This window comes from Cryptotermes secundus, unplaced genomic scaffold, assembly GCF_002891405.2.
Source record: "Cryptotermes secundus unplaced genomic scaffold, Csec_1.0 scaffold3139, whole genome shotgun sequence".
NCBI classification, from domain to species: Eukaryota; Metazoa; Arthropoda; class Insecta; order Blattodea; family Kalotermitidae; genus Cryptotermes; species Cryptotermes secundus.
This window is the reverse complement of record NW_019728558.1, coordinates 22,915-32,673: the sequence shown is the minus strand read 5'-3', so window position 1 is coordinate 32,673 and position 9,759 is coordinate 22,915. Positions and strand designations below refer to the sequence as shown.

The following is a 9,759-nucleotide window of genomic DNA, read 5'->3' as shown; positions in this document are numbered from 1 at the left end:
AAGGTTTCTGACCGATTAGGTCGATCATATAGTTCTGTAATATAATTTTCCCAAATTTTCAGCACTTGCCTCTGATCTACTATTCTATTCCCCTGGGAGTCTTCGATGCCAATATTTTGAATCCCATGGTTCTCTTTCCATCCTAGTTCTTTTGTCTTCATGTACATCAAATCATAACGTCCTGTCCACTGAAATTCTATAATCTTATTACATATCCTTTCATTACATATACTGCTCAGTATAACACACGCAGTCACAGGAGCAAGACACATCACAAAGCACAATACACACATGAAAATAGGAAGAATACTCCAATAGAAGAAGATAGGTATGACTTGCGTATTGAGATACGACATAAGGATGACAAATCCTGAACAGTTTTAATATTTAAAATTTATCATTATATATGACGAATATATATTTTAGTTATTTTAGTATAAAGACAACAGGGCATGCAATGAAGTAGTTCGACGTACATAGAAAAGCACCTGAAGATGGCACTTTAGTGCTGAAACAGGTAGTGCAAGAGAGAAGAGTGAGGTGAATAAATGTATGCACTGTAAGACGGTCAGAATAAATCACGTCCATTAGTTAAGTTAGAATGTGCCGCCGCTGCAGCACATGTAGACAAGAGCAGGTGTCCATGGTATTTAAAACTTTAAATTTTAGAAATTTTAAATTTTAAACTGGAATTCTAAAATCAAATTGCCGAGCGTGTTTTGGCGTGATTTTAAACAAAACTGACAGGCTGATGTTTTAGATTTTGGACTGTGTGCAGTGTGACAGCTACATAGTGAAAAATACACCTGATGATGGCCAATTACAGCCGAAACATGTAGTGTAGAGGAAGAAAAGACAAAGAACTACAATCAAATAAATTGTTGCATTCACAACGGCATTTGCATTATTACATATAGAATTGTCGCATGCATTTAACTAATTAAGCAGTATGGAAGCATATGGGGGAGTGAATGTATAGATCCACGTATTGTTTCACCTCAGTAGCGGTTGGGAGTTAGTTGTCAGCTTTACACTCCGGCCATATTAACCCTGGGTAAAGAACCCCCAGTACCCATTGGATAGGAGACTGGGTGGGTCCCATTTCTTGTTTGGACAACATGGAAAGAAGAAAAATCTTGCCTCTACCAAGACTTGAACTCTGATTCCTGGTTATCCAGCCCATAGCCAGTCACTATACCATCTGATCATAAACATAGACAGGACATATTTACATTGTGATCTTATGGGTTGTGAGAACATGTGGTCTTCAAAGTGGATACCAGCATTTTGGGGAAGTGTACTTCCTCAGCCTTCATGATGCTCAAAATGGAGACAGCTGGATTATCTGAAAAATGGTATCCACCTAAATGGCTACTCTGTGTTGCAACCATGAAGTTCGAAGATAAAGTTGTTCCTGTGCTTAATTAATTAAGCATGCTACACATATGGGAGAATGGTGGTGGATCCATGCATTCATATCCTTGATACTAGATGGTGGTGAGTGGTCAGCCACACGCCCTGGCTGCTTTACCCCTCAGACCCACAAATATTTCATTTTCACCTGGGTAGCCAACCTTCTGGTGGAGATTCCAACAAGGGCCTCCCGGAATATGAAACTGGTGTTCGATCCCTTCATTTTATGGGTTCTTACCAGATTATCACCAGCTTATCAAACTACACATCATTCATGACAATGAATTTAAAACAATTTTATGAAACATTCCCTTATTCACTGATTGTCACACAAAACTACTACGTAAGCAGAAAACACCGAATGTTCCATTACATACGCATCGTTCAATTTCAAGTCGAGGGGCGGTAGCTACACCGCATTACACACTAGATGCCTTTTATATTGAATATTCTAAAATTTGGAGCCAAATTTACACGAAAAATATCCTGTATATGATGTATCTAAAAAAAGAACATGAATGTTATATTCATAAAAATAACGAGCAGAATTAAGAAGACTTACCGAAATTAAAAGTATCATCGGTGGGAGATAAATCGGAAAGAAACATGCCGGATAAGTCCATTGACAAGTCTTGGCTGTGTTCGGTGATCAACATTGTAAATTGCAAATAATAACACAGTTGTATGGTAAATTCTGGAAGTAGCTACTCGTATTAACAGTACTTTTCTGTCAAAAATAAACGGAATGGCAACCTTCTACGTAGATAACATGCGCTGGTTATCACCTTGAACGTAAAGTCTACGAATCAATTAAAGCAACTCAGGTTAAACATTTGCCATCTTGAAAACCACGAACAACACATGACGCATACTTCTACTGTCGCCGTCATGAACTGAACCTCATGAACCTCATGAAGAACACAGAAGTCATGAACGTCATGAACGTCAAGTACGTCATATATGTATCACTGCTGCCACAGTGTTCAGTGGGTTTAGTGGGTTCCAAGCGCTCAAGAGCTAAAGAAGCTGTTCGACAACCTTTAGTTATTGACAAACCGCTAGGCACTTGAAACGCAGCACCATACGCCATCTCGTATTAAAGAACGTTAATTATCACATTCCATCACGTAATTCCGTGCTGTACTCTTGTGGAGATGGATGAAACTAATTAGCATGTTCATTTGAAATGTAACACCGTACGCCATCTCGTATGTAAGTTTTGTTAATTATCATTACATGAGTTCTGTGCCGCTATCGTACAGAATTTGGAGAGACTAAGTGGCTCGCCACTGGAATGTGCTGGAACGTTCTAGCCCTTCTAGCCGTTACGATCCGTTACTATCGCTTACTACGCTGACTAGCGAGAAGTGTGCGGAGCGTTAGTGCAGTTGGTGTCTCTCTCGAACTCTCGAATGTAGTTTGATTAGGAAAGTGCCAGAAAGTAACGCTGAGCTAATAGTGAGGCCAAGTACTATAAACATTGTCGATTATACAAAGGGAGCGAAGAAATTAAAATAGAGAACAGTGACAGCAGTGACTTGAGAAGGAAGTCCGAAGTAATGTCTTCGAAGCTAGAGGAAGTAAGCATATACCCAGTTTTTTTCGTGGTATCAAACCCAAAAACTGAGGATGTGAAGTAAGGTAGCAGAAGGTTCAATCCATCGTCAGGTCATGTGCGATTTGTTGTGTGCTGAGTGGTACTGGGGCAGGTTTACTCCGAATACTTTGTTTCCCCTACCAGTTCTCACTCCAACTGCTGGGTCTGGAACGGGAGGCCCCAGTACCAAGTGAACTCAGCCTCACTCCACCCCATGAATTAAAAAAAAAATAGCATAAAATTACACAGGGAAGTTAAGAGTACTGCCAACAGCAGTAGTTTCTGGATGAATTCCCACTAGAATGCAAATTGGGTTTCATACCATTCATTGTATAAAAAAAATATAAAAAACAAAACATAACAAGTGAATGTGAGAAAATGTCTTTGTTAGAGAGAGAAGGACTTAGTTTTTCTGACTGCTGGGACATTAAAAGTAGAGAAATGATTTTCTGACAACATTTTGTTATGCACATTAAAACAGTGCTGGTGGTTTAATCATATCATTTGTTACGAAGTAGAGGTGCCCCTAGCACAGTGAGGACAGGGACGCAGTAAGATGCAGAACTGACAGATAATTCTCATTGACATGAACTTTTGTAGATCCAAAGCAGGTAGTATATCCTTTTTGACCATTGATTCATTCATGACAAGAAGTTATTCCATAACAATCATTGGTGTCATTATTACTGCTTGCAATATTAATACTTTTAAGTCATACTTAATTTTAGCTTTACATTTCTTCTAGTCTAGACATCAGGAAGGGCTGGAATTGAATTGTCTGAATTAGTCGCTTCTTTATGTTGAAACTCAACAATCTGGGGCTGTAGCTCTAGCTCAGCACTGTGTGAACACATACAGTCACTCTGCTACCTACCAACTACATGCTGGTACCACAATACACAAAATTTCTAAACTGTACTTTGTATTTGTAACTTATTTGTAATTAAATTTTTATAAATAATTTTAATTCCTTTACAGCTCAGGCTTGATGTTGCAGAATTAAACAAATTTTTTAGCACAGCAGTACGGCAGAAAGTTAAAGATGTCCTTTCAATTGAAATTCGCAAACTTGAGACTGAAATCACAACTTTGAAGGAGTTATCTGAGAAAGATTCAGTTCCTGAAACACCTGTCAATTCAATTCTGATATCCAAGCCAAAATGTTATGAAGTGAAGCTCAATAACTATGGTAAGAATATGAATTTTTGTCACTTGAACAAGACTTGATATGCTATGCCTTCACTATAATATGTAGCGTATATGTTCATAGCTTCTTAAATTACAAGGATCAGGCTTACAGTTTTGAAATATAATGTTCTTCAGATGTACTTGGAGAGGGGACAGCATTCCTTATCCCAGTGCTCTCCTCATATACACAAGAGCTGAGGTGATAGTCATTTGTCAGCGTGATTCAAATTTAATTTTCAAATTGGTTGTAGTATTAACATTTTAATATTGGTAGAGTTGAAAGGATTTTCAGTTTGGTAAGGTACAGTGTATGCTACATATGTATGCAACTTTTCTGTATGTTGCACTGACAATCCCCATGTGGAAATATGTATGCCTGTGACAATTGGCCAATAGCAGTAATGTTCATGATCTCGAAATCTCTCATCTTGTAGACTTGAAAGAGATACGTTCAAAATTAAATGTAATGTTATATTTGTACCTCACATTCCAAAACTTCATGGTATACAACTTTCTTTGTCCAGCTGTTCTGTCCCAAAGCACGCATTCTGTCTATGAATGACGTCTTAAGGGTGCAACATGTGACTGCAAGCTGTCGAAGTGGAGCCTTCATTGGTGTTCATGTGAAGTCAATGTAACTGACATGGAGCAGACATTAAATTACTCTTTTATTTATGCAGATGGATGTCACAAACGCATCAGTGATGTGGGTCTTTGTGGTGATATCAGAGAACATTCATATGCAGGAAATTTATAACAAAGAAGATCAACTTGCAAATGATTTGACCTAACCCTTTTTATACGAATGGAAGCATTGAAAGGGAATGTGGCATTATAAGTTATTTGTAGTCTAATTCAATTTCTCATTGATTTCAGTGTGTAGATACATATTTATGACAACTTGCACTTTATTGTAAAAATTGGTAAATCATACTTCAGAAGCCCTCCCTCCCCCTATTGTCATTTTTAATTTACCTGTTCTAAGTGTTGCCTACTGACAGTGCATGCAATGCTACAGAATATGAAATTCAGTAATTGCTACCTATTTCTAGAAAATACTACTACTATATATGAACTCAGCCGGTCACGGTAGCCGAGCAGTCTAAGGCATGTACTGTCTTCGCTCGCTTGGAAACCGGGATCGTGGGTTCGAACCCCACTCAGGGCATGGATGTTTAGTTTGTGTGTGTGCGTTTTTCTGTGTTTGTGTACAGGTAGAGGCCTTGCGACGAGCTGATCACCCTCCCAAGGAGTCCTACCGAATGTGTAACATCTATAAAAACTGAAGTGAACGGAGAAGTTCATGGAGGTAGGCCTAGGCCCACTGGGGCTATAGTGCCAAGGAAAAAAAATACATGAGCTCTGAATATGAGAGCAGTATAGTTGTTTAAATCCGCTAGAAATAAGATGGGCATCTCACTCCATCTGTTTCATACAAACCAAACAATTTTTTTTTTTTCTGGCTGGCCAACCAAGGAATTGGGGTTTGATCCTCAGCAAGGGGAAGAGATTTTTCTCTTCTTCAGAGTGTCCAGTCTGGCTCTGAGGCCAATTCAGACTCCTACCCAGGAGCAAAGCAGCTGGGGTGTGAAGCTGATGAGGCTGACCACTGACCCCCATATAGTGCTCAGGTTAAGAATATATGGACCTCTACATCCACTCCTCCATGTCTTCATGGGGTGAGGTTTAATTAAGAGCAGGTTTACCTTAATTTTATAAATGATTTTTTACATTATTTTTTTATTTCAGCATGGGATCAGTCAGACAAATTTGTGAAAATATTTGTCACATTAAAAAATGTACAAACCTTGGATGCAGCTGATGTGTTTTGTGTATTTACCAACAGGTAAGATCTTACTGTGCTTTAGTACTGTACAGTTTTCAATTGTGGTTGTAGATCTTGCTGATGTGCCTTTCTTCCATTTTCTCCAGGTCTGTGGAACTGAAGGTGAATGGTTTGGACAATCGAAATTACACTCTGCCCATAAGAAACCTACTGGAAGAAGTAGATGTTGATAAAAGTCACTGGAAGGTGAAAACAGGTATGTCATTTACCTATTAAGCAAGAGAGTAATTTTTACTTTTTAACTCACAGTGTGGGGGAGAAGGTGGCTGGGAAACGAATTACTGAAGTGACAGTTTTCCCCTTGCAACATCAGTTTACCAAGATTTACTTTACCAATTGTGATGAACTACATGTTTTACAGGTTCTTTGGTGTTTATGCGTGAAGATTAATTAATGTCTTTAGTGAGAATATCCTAATGATGATGATGTCACATTTGTCACAGAATGACATTAATTGGTTTGTGTTTTCAACTACTTATTCAGGAAATTTATAAGAACACTGTCTGGTGACAAGCAATACTGACAGAGGTCTCTGTTGTTTTTCCCAATCCCTCCAGAATAATGACTTATACACATATTCAGCCATCTTGCCATGCATTAAAACATTTCTCAGAGTTATTTTCCAAAAATACCTTAATGATTCAAGATCAATTTATATAACCAGAGATTTCATTTCTTCAACAAATATGTTCCAAAACTTGCTTACTTGGGAACAGCAAATTCATAATGGATAAATCCTTCAGTATTAAAAAGCATATTAGTGTGGTTTTGACTGCTGAGTTTTACTTTCACATTGTTTCACTCTCTGGGGCTGTAGAATTCTCCATTGGAGACGTGTGATTGTTTCTGGGTCACACTAGAAGACCAAAGTCTCACCACCATTGAATATGAGTGCTTGTATTTTTTTTTGTCATATTCATCCAACAGTGTTGCTGAAAGATAGGAACATAGTTTTCTCTTTGCAGAAGCCAACAAAACACCGCACTAATAAAGGTCATTTACTAGAACTGCAAAGCACACTGAATCTCAGTATCTATTTTTCTCAAACTGTGATATATATATCACATATTCAGTTGATCTAATACATGCCAGCTTATCAGTGTTGACCATTTCTACACTGAAACATAAAGACTTTTTCTTTTTAACCAGACCTTGTACATTTTTGACCATGTTTAGTCAGAAGTATGACATAAATATTTGTAATCTTATGCCTTCCAGACAATATTGTCATATTTCTGGCAAAAAAGAAGGTTGGAACCAAATGGTCACACATGACGGGGTATGAGAAGAAAGCTAATGAGCCACGTGTACCTAAACTTGACCATAATGATGATCCATCAGCTGGACTAATGGATATGATGAGGCAGATGTATGAAGACGGAGATGATGACATGAAAAGAACCATTGCAAAAGCTTGGACTGAGAGCCGTGAAAAGCAGATGAACTTATAATTTGTGCTTTGCCTTATTAGCATTTGTGCAACAATTAATAATCTCCAAAATAAATGAGAAAACTTCTAGTTGTGTCATCAGAGCTGTCATGCAAATGCCATTTTTGTAACTTATGTTTGGAACTCTTCATTTGTAATGTAGTCTATGGCATAGAGAAGTGTTTATTACAGGGACTGTTTGTGATTTAGTGGTACATATGACACTAGGTATGAATTCCTCTTGCATTCAGACTTCAATTTAATTTTATGGAAACATTTATACTTGATTAAGTGCTTGCCATGCAAAATGATCTATTGTAAAACACACTTGAAAAGTATATTATCAGCTTTGCGAAAAATTATTGGGCGCTGATGCAATGTAACAATTTTACTTGGTCCTCATTTATATTTTGAGATCCCATGTGAATGACTGTAAAGTAATAAAGTAATAAAAAATGTGTAATTTTTTGCAGTTTTTGTTTGAAACCTGCTTTCACTCTAAAAAATATTTAGGAAATTAAACTCAAGACATACACAGAAAGACACGTAGGTCACCACATAAAGTGGTTTTGATTATTTGATATATGTGAAAATTTAAATGACTGAGTTTTCACATAATTCTCCAATATCGAATTGTTTTGTGCATACAGATCGATTAACAGAGTGAACTGAAGAGCTGCTTGGTAGGATTGTGAACATGCCTTAGAAAGGCACATGTATTATCTGGGCATATAATGTGTTCCTAAAACCACAAACATTTAGATATCAAAATGTTCAAATTATGTGATTCTGTTGGGTACACATGTAACATGAAGATAGACCTGAAATGGACAGACATGGTCCAGAACATTATGTGACTACTACTTATGCCATAATAAAAGATCTCGCTATAAAGGTGGAAGTTCAAGAATAAAAGTTGTGTGTGAACAATTTTTTCACATTGGCTGACCTGTCTGACAACACTGAAAAGAGAAATTGTTGTTGGAAGGTAATCTCAAATAGGGAGGACATGCCATAAGACCTAAAGCAAAAGAATGTAAAACTGAAATGGGGTGATATTTCAGGAAGAATCAGGAAGCAACTTATTGCCTTTGGAGTGGGGAAACAAAAGATGTTCACATGCTAAATAACATGCACACTCCAGCAATATAAAGCAACATCATGCATATGGAAATGGTATAAAGCAAAACAACAGAAAGAGCAATATCTCAGCATGTGATTATGTAGACATTCTTCCTGCTGTGACTGTAAAAGTTCATGTAGCGAATTTTGTCTCCATGTAGTGAGGAAATGACTGCCTCTATGGTCTAGTGGTCAGAGGTCTTGGGTTTAATTCCCAGCACTACAAGATTTTCTGAGAAGTAGTGGGTCTCAAACAGGGTCCACTCAGTCTAATGAGGATAATTGAGAAGCTATTTCAAGGAAATGGCGGCTTCAATCTAGAAAACCGAGATTAATGGCAGTGGGGAACCATTGTGCTGATGATGTGGCACCCTCTATCTGCAAAAGTTTGCACTAACTTCACTGACAAGCGGCGGTTGCTCTGTTGCTATAGTTTGCTTGCGGACTACAGGCCATGGAGTTTTCTTTGTTTTGTTTGTAGTTAGGAAATACATGGAACATTCTGGAACACAGCATTGTCCAGAGACACTGTTAAGTAAGTCATCAGATGTTGCCTATAATATGTAGGTGGGACACAAGTAGCTATAAGCATTGGCCTATTATATTTAGATGACTATGGCTTCATGTGTTCATATTTTAGGGTTATAAGAAAAGATGGCAGGAAGGGACATAAGTGTATGGTTGGTTTATGTATTAAAATCTTGCCTGAATGCCTCAGACTGGTTTGAAACTATCATTACCCCATTTAATATCGCTAATTAACATACATTGTAGTTTATGTGCAGTAAACTTTATTTACCAAACCTGAATGAGCTCAGTGGACCTCAAGGGCTGTAATTTCTTGATGCAGAGTTTGGCAATTTTAATCTTGCAGTAAATATTTAGGAAGTCCCAGGTTCAAATCTTTATCAGGGGGCAGCAATCTTGACATGGTTTTCATGGTCTTACTCTTCCACCTCTCCAGGCCAAACGAGTAGTCACCTGGTTATATGCACTTGACTTTCTCTTCAGCCCTCAAGATGGAGACAGTATGTTCCTCTGAAACACTGGCAAACTTCCACTAGACTTCATGACATGATATCCCAGAAGACATCTTCAGTCACTGCAATGAGAATCTCAAATCCAATTTAAAATAAAGAGTTTGAGGTAGCCAGAATGGCAGAA

The 9,759-nt window shown here is 37.8% G+C and overlaps 2 protein-coding genes across 3 annotated transcripts in view; one reads left to right on the top strand and one right to left on the bottom strand.

Annotated features, from left to right (window-relative positions):
* The window catches only part of LOC111865298 (cyclic AMP-dependent transcription factor ATF-6 alpha), a 60,898-nt gene extending 58,506 nt beyond the window's left edge, over window positions 1–2,392 (bottom strand). For both annotated transcript variants that reach the window (XM_023853195.2, XM_023853196.2), the window contains exon 1: window positions 1,976–2,392. In XM_023853195.2, coding sequence (XP_023708963.1) covers window positions 1,976–2,069 — 94 coding nt within the window. In that variant the 5' untranslated portion in view covers window positions 2,070–2,392. The remainder of the gene's footprint in view (window positions 1–1,975) is intronic.
* Window positions 2,393–2,756: 364 nt separating this feature from the next.
* LOC111865300 (calcyclin-binding protein) lies at window positions 2,757–7,941 on the top strand. Its single transcript, XM_023853200.2, has 5 exons — window positions 2,757–2,993; window positions 3,989–4,199; window positions 5,948–6,044; window positions 6,131–6,240; window positions 7,263–7,941. Exons 1-5 carry the CDS (start codon window positions 2,973–2,975, stop codon window positions 7,493–7,495), a joined length of 672 nt encoding a protein of 223 aa, XP_023708968.1. The 5' UTR covers window positions 2,757–2,972; the 3' UTR covers window positions 7,496–7,941.
* The last annotated feature ends 1,818 nt before the right edge of the window (window positions 7,942–9,759 follow it).

What these genes read in the sequence shown, in the direction of transcription:
- LOC111865300 (XM_023853200.2), top strand. Translation starts at nt 2,973, where the DNA reads ATGTCTTCGAAGCTAGAGGAA. An exon ending in AGTGAAGCTCAATAACTATG is followed by an intron (nt 4,200 to 5,947) that starts GTAAGAATATGA and finishes TTTTTATTTCAG; the next exon opens with CATGGGATCAGTCAGACAAA. An exon ending in TCACTGGAAGGTGAAAACAG is followed by an intron (nt 6,241 to 7,262) that starts GTATGTCATTTA and finishes TATGCCTTCCAG; the next exon opens with ACAATATTGTCATATTTCTG.